General features: G+C 38.4%; 1 protein-coding gene across 1 annotated transcript in view; it reads right to left on the bottom strand.

Moving 5' to 3' along the window:
- NID1 (nidogen 1) overlaps positions 1 to 13521 on the bottom strand; it is a 63140-nt gene that overhangs the window by 29659 nt on the left and 19960 nt on the right. The window contains exons 9-12 of the mRNA XM_067535809.1: positions 12274 to 12417; positions 9508 to 9636; positions 1927 to 2070; positions 865 to 987 (exon numbers count right to left, since the gene is read on the bottom strand). Of these exons, the coding sequence (XP_067391910.1) occupies positions 865 to 987; positions 1927 to 2070; positions 9508 to 9636; positions 12274 to 12417 (540 nt within the window). The remainder of the gene's footprint in view (positions 1 to 864; positions 988 to 1926; positions 2071 to 9507; positions 9637 to 12273; positions 12418 to 13521) is intronic.

Genomic DNA, 13521 nt, shown 5'->3' with positions numbered 1-13521 from the left:
ATCATATTAATATGTCATGTAAACACACATTTAGGCAGCCTTTGAAAAGTTGAGGGTCTTTTTTAAAACATATACTGTCAAATGCATAAATATTTTGACATTTTGCTTTGTACTGTACTGCAGAAATGTAGAAATAGAAAGAGAACCATTCTTGCAAAGAAGTTTCAGAAGAATTACTAATAAGAGGCAAGCCTCAAATGGCTTGGAGATTTGATTAAATACCCAGGTATGTTCATCTGAAACTTTTAGGTTTGTCAAGTTGAACATTTTGGGCCAGATGATCCAGTAGCATAAAATGGTGTAGCCTAAATGGAGCCAATGGAGCTACATGGATTTACACAAGCTGAAGATCTAGACCCAAGAATAGGAAGAATGGTTCCGTTATTTCATCACTTCTGCTTCTGTTTGGAATGTGAAGAGACAGGTAAGGAAAAAAAGTTGTCTACAATTTCAAGTCTTAAGAAAAGTTTGGCCAAATTTTGGATTCATGTTTGGTTTGCATGAGCAAATAGCCAGTTTGATGCCTAACTGGCCTTGTGTATACGCAATTGTGGTATTGACCTACTGCATACAGCTCTAGTTATTTGACCGTTAGAAAGTCAGGCCCTAAATATACTTGGGAGTCTCAGAATGCTTGGACACTAGCCACTGGTCAATTATATTATATTAAAACAATAAGGCTACATTTTTTTTTTTGTACATGACAGATTTTGATAACTAGGTTTGCAAACATGGTGAAATTTAAAAAGGGAAAATGGTAATAAAGATGAAGACCGGAGAGTTTGCTATAGAGAGGAAATAGGTTTGTCCTCTGATTCCTGAGCTTTATTTCTGGCCCCAAATTGAAGAACTGTAAAACTTTACCTCCTATTACACACTGGAAACCATCCCCACGATAACCTGCCTTACACCGGCAACTGAAGGACCCAGGAGTGTTGTAGCAGAAAGCATCTGGATGACAGCGGTTCTGCTGACATTCATCCACATCTGTAAAACAGAAGATCAGGCCAGATAATGATATACAATGATATTGTATGATATACAATAGCTCACAGGTAAGTTTGTTTTGTTTTGGATTCTTTTAAAATGCCAATGCGGATAGGGAGCTGAAGTCCCATTTTTAAAATGGCTAACACTTAGGAGCCTAAATTCCATTGACTTTCAATGGAACTTCAGTTCCTAAGCCACTTAGATGCTTTTGAAAGTTTTACTCCATATCTAGTTTAGAATTTGATTCCTAGAGGTAAAACATTCAAAGTTCACACAGAAAATTCTAACAAAAAGCACTGTTGACAGTGCTTGACACTGCTGACAGTTACTAACAAAGATACCTACCCACATTATTAAAAAAATTCTGGGTTTCTGAAGCAAGAGATCTATAGATTAGCAGATCCAATAAAATGGGTAGGATTTGGCTGGCAAAGGTTCCAATGCATACAATTATGGGAAGCCACCACTGCACTGTAGTCCAATCAACATGAAAGAACGCATGTTACTATTACAACTTCAGCATGCCAGGAACAGTGGGTCACATCCTCAACTTGTATAAATTAGCATAACTCTTCACTGATTTACACCAACTGAGGATCTGACATGTTGTGTTTAGATGACCATAAACTAATAACAGTTTAAGATTATTGCAACTCTCCCATCAGAGCCAGGCTACTTATATCAGCCATGTCTGTAACGAGTATCTCTTGAAAGTCCTGGGTTAAAAATACTGAAGAGTGACTTTAAAAAGTAAAATGAGGGGGGCAATATACTGGTTGAATTTATGTCTGTCAGGAGACCTATCAACCAAGACACCTTCTATTTTAAAATTGGAAATAACTGATTTAAAACCAAACCAAGGCACGTATCAGCTGGCTCACTAGCATATATAATAATCAGCAAAACTGTACAAAATAACTAAATGGTGTTACGCACCCACACAGGAGCGTCCATCTCCAGAGAAGCCATCTAGACATGTGCAGATGTAAGAAGAGCCACCAACATAAACACACTGGGCACGCTGAGTAATATCACAGTTGTGTGTGCCCATCACACAATGGTTTATAACATGTTCAACAGCTGTAAGTTTAGACAAAAAAAAATTAAAAATGAGATGTTACACATTTTAAATTTCCCTGTTCTTAATCTGCAGCTAGAGATACATTTCAGTGAAAGAAAGGCAATTTTTAGAAGGTATAAATTAGAAAGGAACCTTTATTTTATGTAGCTGTCTGTTCTCACACACTATGAACCTAGCAGGACACAGCCATTTTTCAAATGAATAGCTTGATCCTAATCAGCACAGTGCAGGTTTGGGCCAAAAATGTACTATGCAATAGAGAAGTCACCACACTCACAAATCCTGGCATCCAAGATTATATAACCAATCAAGGAATGGATAACAAAATGTCAAGAAAATGACCCTGTGTAGGCCTATCAACATGTTGGCTGACCTATTAGTTGAACGCACTGGGAATAATTTAGTATCCCACTAAACTAACCCACAAATGACCCAGGATTGTCGTCACTTGGCAACAGATAGGAACTGTGACTCAGTGGGAGCCAAATACATTTGTAGATTAATGGGGAGAAGTTTTGGCTAACTACAGCAGCTATCACACAATCTACTTACAGCTGTGTCTGCTATTACATTTTCTACAGTAACAACAGCTATTCCATGCCCAACACTACTTCTATCACTCTCCAGAACTCCCCACTCCCACTTGTTATGTCTAAGAGAAGGGGAAGAGGCAAAAAAGAATTAAAATTAAATTTTGAAATATCTTGGTCCCAGAAGTATTTGAATCTGCAACACGTGCAGTCATAGCAGCATTCTAACTGCGGGTTCATTAGTACTTTCTGAGACCTATTCCTTCATGGGCTCTTTTCTAGGAGGGGACAGGGTGACTGGGAGAGCAAGGTCTGGATTGCTTCTCTCTCAGCAGTACATACATGCAGATTACCATGCCACCAGCAAAAAAAAAAAAAAAAAAAATCTGTGATAAGAGTCACTTTCTCTTCTTTTCCATATGGAGAGCCCTAGCAGAAAAGCTTGGATAAAGTTGGGATCATTTAGATTTGTATTTTCTATGAAAATAAGTTTTAGCATAGAGCCACAACCACACACATTTTATACTCGGAGCTGTATATCCAAAAACCCTCCTAACCCACAGCCAACCATCTGAAAGCAGCACCCATTTACAACACTTTTCTCCACCTGCAGTGGAATCAAAAGTTTCTGATCAACAGCCTATGCCCAACACCATATTAAACAGCTTCACCTTCAATGGAAAAACGTATCACGCAGCATCGAAACATTCAGTAAAAGTGGAGACAACTGCAGTAACATGCTTGTATGTCACAAGATTTTGGGAGTTTCATGCCACTTGCAGGTCACACAAGCACTATGAAAGAGCTACAGGAGTTTCAGAGAAGTTGAGTAAGAGCACTGCTCAGAGAGAAAGTTGCAGGAGCACAAAACAAGGCAGCTGCCACCCACTCAGGGGCTTAGATTTGCAGAGAGCTGACTCCGCATCCCAGGGGAAGGAGAGAGCCACTGGATTTGTTTTCATCCTGCAAGGAAGTACTCTCCATTCCCCTTCCAGCCCTATACACTGTAGAGGGCATCTTTGCAATGCCTCTGCTAGAAAGAGAGGGCCAAAATGGGGGTCAATGGAGTTACATGAGGGATGAATTTGGCCAGAGCTACTTACCAGAAGTGCTACAAAGATGAACTTTATAGGTGTATCGACATTACACGTGTCTTACAGCACTGTGTACAGAGCATACCTGTGTAGCCCTCTTTGCATGGGTACAAATAGCAGCATAGGCAGTGAGGCACTGTATAGGTGAGTGAAGACATGCCTGAAGCATGCTCCCAGGTGTGTATCCTACATGGCTCTCTCTAGCCCAAGCAGTGCCTTCCCTGTCTACACTGCTGCTTTTAACAGAGTAATGTCCTGCTGCCTCACAGCTGCTGGAGCCTTCCCTTGCCCCAGTGAAAGTCTCGGGAAGTGGGGGAAAGGTTCTGGGAGATGAGGGAGGCAGTGGGGCAAAAGTTCAACAGCTCCCTCCTGCCAGAGCCTTTCCTCCCCGCGGTTGAAAGGCTCTCCACTGCCTCCACCCTGCTGGAGCCTTTCAATGTCAGAGGAAGCTACACACCGCAGTGTGAAGGCAGCTTGCTTTTCACTGTGACATGTAGCCAAATGTACCCTTCGTGCTCCCGACACTGGTGGGCAAGGCAGACACAGTTTATATGAGGGCCAGCAGAGCAGGGCCTGGAAGGAGAAAGTAACAAAAGGGAAGTGAGTAGGGAGAAGGAAGAAAAGATTAATTGACCTTCAACACCTTGCCCTATACCAGGGTGGAGGAGGAGATGGGAAGAGTCAAATTCCCCTTCCAGCTTCCTGGATGAAGGAGGACACTACATTTAACTGTTCCATTGCTTGGCTGATCCTACGCTGTCTGTGTTTCAGGTGAATTTTCAAACTGAAGAGGCACAAAAGGAGGTAGGAATGGGGTGGCACATTTCCCCTTTAAAACCATTCAATATTCACAAAATTGTCCAAAAAGAGTCATAATTTTTATACAAGTTGCATTTTTTTTTTCAGACTGTCTTTTGATTTTTAAACTCTTGGGGTTTGTAAACTTCTCCAGGCCAAGGCATCCAATCTCTAAAAGAACCTATATAACTTTTAAAGGATGAGAATTCCACATGGGAAATTAATCTGTATACAAATTCACTTTGCACATGCATTCTGTACAGGCACCCTCAGTCTTAGGCAGTTACCATAAATGTTGAACTTTTGTAATTTTAGCAAAAGTCTGAGAGGGAATAAGGAAAAATATGTGTGAACCTGTACTTGCCCAGAGTTGGAAATGCCTGACAATATATTCTTAAATTCAGGTTTCCACCAAGCAGATGTGGAAACAGTCAAATATGTAAGAAAGGAAATATTTAATAAAAAGTTACTTGACAGAGCCAATAAAGTTACTTATTTAAAGCTTTCACAGGCCACCTGACATTACACAGCTAACAATAATATTTCCTCAAAACCCTTGAGGCTTAGAGTTTTTTAAAGCAGGATTTAGCAGGGTTTTTTCCTTCCAATGCTCTGCAGTTACAATTCCTTTTTAATAAATTCCAGTAGGAATGTCAAGACTCCCAACTTACATGCAGCACTGGTCCACAACAGTATTAATAGGGACTGGTTCTAAATGGCATGCTAATTATCCAAATGATAAATCTGAGAGTTATATAGAATGCCACCACACTGAAGATATGTTTTAGTTCAGATAAGAGTCAAAGAGAGCAAAACAAAACAAAACAAAAGCTAAATTCTTCCTCTTCCCACCTGTAGATCCTTTTTTGGAAGGAAAGGAGTGAAAGAATTGACTTTTCTAGTCCATAAGACAGAAGGAACTTTCAACAGTGTTGAAATGTATTGTTTCATACAAGGCATAATATAATACAAGGGTAGAAGGTAGGCCTCTTGAAAATTGGTATTTGGATCCAACTCAAAGAATCTCAACTCCCTATTCCATCATCATGTGGATTGCAGGCAGCTCGCCTTGAGACCTCCACACAATGCAGTCCAGCTCTCAGAAAGAGCAAACAGAAAGTTTGTCAGCACATGCCAAGAAGTTGGAGCAATACAATGGGATAGTTTAAAACTAGAGTAAGACTGACCTGCTTTAAGTTTGGAGACATTGTGAAATGAGATGGCACGTTAGTAATTGTTCATTTGAATTTTCCCCCTTTACAACTATGAACTTCAATTACCTCCAGCTATAGATTTCAAATGTAACAGGCAAGTAGGAAACAGCTGAGAGCTGAAGACAGCCAATTTTTAAACATCTCATGTTTGCTTAGATTTACATTCAGCATTCATGACAACTTAGTTGAGCATTTTACAAGTAGTAAAACATCAGTCTTTCTAAAAGTCATAGATGATAATTTCTAACACAAAAGATACTGCACCCAACATGTGGTAACTCTGTTTAGAACCTCATTATGATGGATAAAGATGAATTATTCACTGGACTGGTAGTTGATGGTTCCTAGGGACCAGTGAGCATGAACTGATGACATTCAGTATGGACAGATGGAGGACACTGCCAACCAGTAATATATGTACTTGGTTCTTCAAAAGAGCCAAGTTCCCAAAGCTGAGAAAAATCATAAGCAAAGCTGATTGGAAAGAAAATTTGGACAGAAAAATGTGAATGACAGTTGTGAATTCTTTAAGAAGAGTCTATTAGATGGCCAAAGTCACAACTCCAAAATAAGGAAAGAAGACAACTTTGGCTAGAAGTCCATCCTAGTTCAGTAGGAAAATGAAGGCAGCAATTAGACATAAAAAACGATAAAACAAATGGAAAAAATGGGAACCAGATAGCTATTGATATTAGTTAGAAGTTATGAAGTGCAGAAAATTGATAAGGGAAGCTAAGGACATAAGGAAAAATATTCTATGACAGGCAGGTCTAAGGACAATAAGATGGAGTTTTTGAAGTATCCTAGGAACAAGATCAAACCTAGCAATGGTATAGGCCATTATTAGAGGGATAGTAAAATTTATATTAATTTGCAGAAAAGACAGAAGTGTTTGATAAATTTTTCTGTGCAATATTTGGAAATAAGTAGGATGACGTATTCATACCATATGGGGATGATGTCTCCAGTCCATTAATAACCAAGGAAGATGTTAGGCAGCATCTACTAGGAGTAAATATTTTAAAATCAGTACGCCTGGATAACTTGCACTCAAGAATCCTAAAAAGAGTTGGCCATAGAATCTCTGGCCCACTGATGTAATTTTTAATAAAACTTGGAATAAATATTAGGCAAATTCCAGAACACTGGAGGAGTGTTAATGTTGGGTCAATATTCCAAAAGACAAGCAGAAAGACCCTGGTTGATTACAGACCAGTTAGACCGATACCATCCCGAGCAAAATAGTAGAAAAGCTGATGTGTGGTTCAGTTAAGAAAGACTTAATTTATAGGAATATAATTAATTCCAGTCAACACAATTTTATGGAAAATAGGTCTTGTCAGACAAACCTGAATTCATTCTTTGATGAGATTACACGGTTGATAATCATAACTACATAGATGTGATATACTTGGACTTTTTGGTATTTAACTTACTGCACAACATTCTGATTAAAAAATTAGCACTGTACAATATCTATGAAGCACACATTAAATTAAGAACTATCTAGCAGACAGATCACAAAAAGTAGTTCTCAATGAGGAATTATCGAATGGTGGTATTTCTGGTGGGGTTCCACAGGGATTGGTACTAGTTCCAATGCTATTGAACTTTTTCCATCAATGATCTGGAAGTAAATATAAAAACCACTGCTGCTATATTTGTGGATAGCACAAAGATTAGCAGAACAGTAACTAATGATGGAGAGAGAAGCCATACAGAGTGATCTGGACTGCTTGGTAAGCTGGGTCCATTCAAACAAAATGTGTTTTAATATAGTCAAATGCAAAAATTATACATATCTACTAACAAGGAATGCAGACTATACCTATTGAAAGGGGGACTGTATCCTGGAAAGCAGTGACTCTGAAAAGGATTTAGAAGTCATAGCAATTCAACACAAGCTCCCAAGCAACTCCCAACACAAGCTATGACAAAAGGGGCTAATCATAGAATCACAGAAACATAGAGGTAGAAGGCACCTTGAGAGGTCTAGTCCATCCCCCAGCACTAAGGCAGGACCAAGCAAACCTAGACCATCCCTGATAGGTGTTTATCTAAATGGTTTTTAAAAACCTTCACTGATGGGGATTCCACAACCTCCTTTTGGTAACCTGTTCCAAAACATAACTTCTGATAGCAAGAACGTTTTTCCTAATATCTAACCTAAATTTCCCTTGCTGCAATTACTTCCCTTGAAGCCAATATTACTTCATCTTACCTGCAATGGATATGGAGAACAATTTATCATCATCCTTTTTATAACAACCTTTTACTTATTTGAAGACTGGCCCTCCCCCCTTCCAAAGTCTTTTTCTCTCAAGACTAAACATAACCATTTTTTTAGCCTTTCCTCAGAGGTCAAGTTTTCTAAACCTTTTATAGTTTTTGTTGCTCTCCTCTGGACTTTCTCCAGTTGGTTTACATCTTCCTTAAAGTGTGATGCCTGGAACGGGACACAGTACTGCACTTGAGGCCTGACCAGTGCAGAGTACAGGGGGATAATTATCTTCTGTGTCTTACATACAACACTCCTATTAACATACCCCAGAATATTAGCCTTTTTTTGAAACTGCATCAGATCGTTGGCTCATAATTAAAACCCTTCATTGTCGGTATTTACCAATTTTTCCTGAAAAATTCCTATGTTTTTTAAACAGCCAGTATTTGAGTTTTACTGGTTTTCACCTGAATTTTGGCTATTTTTGAGACCTGGGAATTTTTCACTAGGGAAGCGGATGGGGCCTCACTGAATGGCCAGAGTCGGGGGGGGGGGGGGGGGGGGGAGGGAGGAAAGGAGGGGAGGGGTAAGTAAGTTCTGTCTGGCAGGTAGCCTGTATTCCCAGGTTGCAGCCTTCTGCTCCCCTCCCGACCTTCAGTGCAGCCCTGTTCACTTTCCCTGCACAGGAAAGGTAGCAAGCCCCCTATAGGGAGTAGAAGTCTTCCTCAACTGTGACTACTGCCTGCCCCAATCCCCAGAGGGTAGTGGGCACCTCAACACCCTTTTTCCCCCAGCCTCCAGGAATACTAAGCACTCCTTTCCCGCCCTCCCCCTCACTGTCCTTCAATTTTTTGTTTTTTATCAATTTTCTCCTGGTTTTTTTTTTTTTAATAAAACCCAATACATTCCCAGGAAATTTAAAAAATATAAACTGAAAACAAAAGGCCTTACTCATCTTCAGTCTGTGATCCACTCTACCCCCCAGATCCTTTTCTACTGTATTAGTGCCTAGATACTTACACCCACCTACTACTGCCTTAGGTACTAGCTCTGAGTTGCTCAAGTCTACTTTTCTGAAGTCTAACAGAATCCTTGGATGTATAAATAGGGGAGTAGGAAGGTGATTTTACCTCTGTATACAGTATTGTTGAGTCTGATACTGGAGCACTGCATACAGTTCTGCTGTCCATATTTTAAAGAGAATGTTTAAAAATTGGGGCGGTTGTAGGAAAGAGCCACAAAAATTATTCGAGGCTTAGAAAAAGTGCCTTATAGTGACTTAAAGATCTCAATCTGTTTATTTTATCAAAAAGATTGAGAGGTGGCTTGATTACAGCATACCTTTGCAGGGAGAGAACACTGGGTATTAAAAGGCTTTTTAAGCTATGAAAACAGGACACACGCCCAATGTTATAAAAAAAATGTTGAAGGTCACCTTTAAGTGACTTGCCCAAAGTAACAGTAAGTCAGTGGCAGAATCAGGAACCGAACCACCCTGATTCCCACATCTATGCTCTATGTAATAGTCCACATTGCCCAAAATCTGCTAGTACATAAGAAAATCTGGAACTAAACTCACCCACACAAGTCCGTCCATCAACTGAAAACTGATAGCCATCAACGCACTCACATCGGAAAGTTCCTGGCTGGTTATTACAGACTGCATTGCTGCCACACACCGTCGGTTGCTCTGAGCACTCATCTACATCTACAGAATGTTATAAAAATTCCAGTTATTACAAAGAGATGAACTATGTGGATCCTGGAAACAAGGGCATCATGCAACTACTGATTAATAAATGGCCCAGTCAGCAATATTACTGTAGTATAATAAAACTAATTTTTAAAAACCCAATCCATACACCAGTTATGCTGATATTCTTTAACGTTTCCAAAGAGACATTCAAGAACTTTCCACAGGCCAATAAAGGCTCTTTTCCTAAGAAGAGATGATTGCATAAATCCATAGCAGCAAAGTCTATCGCTACTTTTCTATATGGATTCAATCAATAATTGCTGATGTAACTTGACATTAGATTTTAAAATAAATTACATCTATTGTGGTTCATATATATGCTATGTACAAGCATGAGGATCACAGATTATGCTGGAGATTTGTTACTTGTGGAGAACTGCACTAATGTAGAATAATTTACTGCATGTAATTGTCAGAGATCACAATCACAAATAAAATGAACTAAGATTTTATTAAATTGTGCTGTATTGCAGCTACCAACTATAGTTTAACTAAATTTAACATGCGGAGGACATGTACAGTTAAAAGTTATGAATCAATATCACATCTGTAAGTCATACATTCTGAGCTTTGCATGATCAGGTTTTATAGCTCTCCAGCCAGGAAGAGCTAATGTAGGCATCTACGGAATTTCTAATTTGACCTGGGATATGTAGTAGGGACTAAATTATGAGAGAGCATCAAACAAAACATAGTACTTTATCACAGTTTAGCTCTGTCAGCCTAACAACATATTTTACATTAACAAGTTATCCAAAATAAAATAGCTATTACTCTATAAGTCATACACTAAACTGCAAAATCCTGTGAAATATTTAAGATGAGATTTTAGACAACAGGAACGCCACACTACTGAAAAGAACAGACTTCTTTTTAGAACTGCTTCCAATTAGATTCCAGACTTGAAAAGGTAGTTCCAATGGCTTCTAGTTTTTCCAACATACTAACACAGTGCAATTGGCTGTTTGAAACTAGGCTTATGGTTCCAATTCTTTACTCATCCTACAAAATTAGTTAAGAATCCTCTAACAACAAATGGGTTCTGCGGTAGTAAGTAGGAGTATGATAATTTTACATGAGCTCTCAGTTGATTAAACAGTTCTACTTAATTAACTAAAATGAAGGAGAGGTACACTTTTAAAATTACATAATATTATACATCTAGTAGTTTCTGGAAGTGAAAAGGTTGTTATCAGAGCCAAAAAGCAAGGGTAGCCCAAAGACCTTTGTGATAATTTTTCCTCTCCCTTTTTCTTTAACCCCATAATGTAATGTTTAGAGGCTGCGCTAAACTTTAAAAAAAAAAAAAAAGGATCAGGAGAGTTGCAAAGATTTGATAAATAGAACATTAAAGTTAAAGATTTATCTACACTTATCACAAGCAGTATATGAGGTACTATAGCTATGTCCTTTTTTAAAATAATCTGCTACTAATTATATCCATTGCATAGCCCAAGACGTCTATATACTAGTGTTTTACATGTACAAAGAGTTCAGTACTCCCATCCAGAACTCTTAGGAGGACTTTGTGGAGACTCAGCTGGGCTATAGGTTTTTAAACAATTCATTAAAACTGTTCCCAATTATTTTATAAGCAGCTAAATTGAAGTTGCTTCAAAATAAAATCTGAAAAAAGCAAAGCAACCCTGTGCAGTATTAATATATATACACACAGCAGCAGCTTTACTCTAAAAAATCTAATATAGCATTGGCTATTGGTCAATGTTTTTCCAGTCAGCAACAGGTGAGATGGCATACGGCTCCAGTGAACCAAGAGGAATACAGACTCAGACTACACAATCAAAACAAATGAATTTAACAATGATTAATTAACTCTGTTGTGGCTTAACCATGTTATAACACAGTATGGCCAGACTCTGTGGAATAGGGCAAACTACACTATAAACTGTAAAATTACACTTCATCTTCACACAAATCCTCAAATTGGCATCCATTACTGATTGAACCTGGTGAATAAAATTACCTAAAAATTGGATTTTGATTTGTGTCTTTTGAAATCAGTAGAAAGACTGCTATTGATTTCAGTATCAACTACTTTGATCAAGGCCACAGTAACATCTGTTATAGGTTGTTTGTGAGCAGAAAATAGCAGTCCTTTTTGGAATATGCTGTGCATGTAGGATTGGTAGCTGAGAATCAAACTTTCTGGATTTTGAAAGGCAAAAATATTACAAAATTTCTGGAAGCCGTTACAAAGTTCTAATATACACACGAGCACACCAAGGAAAGAATGTGTATAATTATTTTGAACTCTCTTCTTCTTCTTCCACTATGAATGTATTCAGATTGGGGGAAAAAAGCAAATTTAAATATTTAATATTATTTGTTCATACTATGATAGCACTCAAGCTCCAATCAGCTTTAAGGTCCTTTGTGCTAGGCACTGTACAAACATAAAGAATTCCTGCCTCAGAGAGCTTTAGAGAACCATATTCCAAAAGCAAGATTTTCCAAGACATGTTTTAATAGTCCAGGCCAAAAGGGCTGGTTCTGAGAGCTAATATATTCCATGGGCAACAAGCAGAATCTAAACAAGCCATAATTCTGATGCATAAATATTTTTCATACCATAACAAGCACGTCCATCTCCACGGAAGCCTACAGAGCATTCACAGGAGAACTGATTTCCTGTTCCTGGACGACATATTGCATTGGTGTCACAACCATGGGTACCAGTGTAGCAAGGATTCCGGGTGATATCAGCAGAACCATCTGTTAAAAGAGATGGTATTTAGACATTGAAGAAGCGAAAATGAGGCCAACTTAAATTTAACTATCTGACCAACATTATTCTCTTAGATACTGCCCTTATTTAAAGGTAACCTTTAATGTCTGAATCCATTTCTGCAGCAGCATGAGGACTGACGGAGAGACTATGGGGAGTCTGCTTACACCTGCTGTAAATGTGGGGGCCAGTTCTGTGCCAGTTGTACTCATCAGGGGATGGGGGAACCTACAGTTGATACCCAGCCCAATCATGAATCATGCCTTTTACCTCAAATATAACAGTACATGGTCTTCTCAAGAACCTCTACAAAGGAACATGGGTAAATTATAAAAACAATACAGATGACACTTTTACCCAGAAAAGCCTACAGTAAACTATATATACACATAATTAAGTAGCAAGGTTAAGTCAAATCACTTATGCAATCACCTTCCAGTCTCTTGACTCTCTATAGAAGATGGTTTTTGACAGCAACTGACAGCAACAGGTAGAAATAAGGCACCCTTAGCTACTAAAAAAAAAAGACCTCAAGAAAACAAACATACTCCTTCCTGTACTCACCTAGAATGTATTTTTAACTTGTTCCTTCACTCACACCTAATTTAATTCCTGCAAAAAGAACTTAGCTAACTTGTCGTTAAGGTTGCCCAGACTTATTAACCTTTGCACAAAAATCCTTTAGAATAGCTTCATATTTGTTAAGAATAAACAAAAAAACCAACACAAGTTTATCATTTGTCTCTAATAAAGCATTTTGTATAATTGGCTATTGCATATAGCCCAGAAATGAAATGCTATGACTGGCTGAAAGATGGCTCTTAGAAACTAGCCTCTAAATGGTTCATTCTAGTATTAAGGGTTTATTTTGCAGCAGTGGGTTTGTGTTCCCATGCAGTATAAAAAGGGATCCATTGATGAAGGAACTGTTATTCATTTAAACATAAATGTACATGAGATAACTGAAAATTCTCCATGGATGTATTAATAAGGAAAAGATTCGAGCTGGTATTTTCAAAGTAGCCTAGAGAGTTAAGCACTCAAATCCCACTGAAATTCAATAAGAGTTGGGTGCTCAATTTACAAGAAGT

The sequence above is a fragment of the Emydura macquarii genome, unplaced genomic scaffold (genome assembly GCF_026122565.2).
Source record: "Emydura macquarii macquarii isolate MOO-44397 ecotype Brisbane River unplaced genomic scaffold, CSIRO-AGI_Emac_v2 contig_3517, whole genome shotgun sequence".
In the NCBI taxonomy this organism is placed as follows: Eukaryota; Metazoa; Chordata; order Testudines; family Chelidae; genus Emydura; species Emydura macquarii.
The sequence above is the reverse complement of the archived record's forward strand: the minus strand, read 5'-3'. Positions and strand labels throughout refer to the sequence as shown.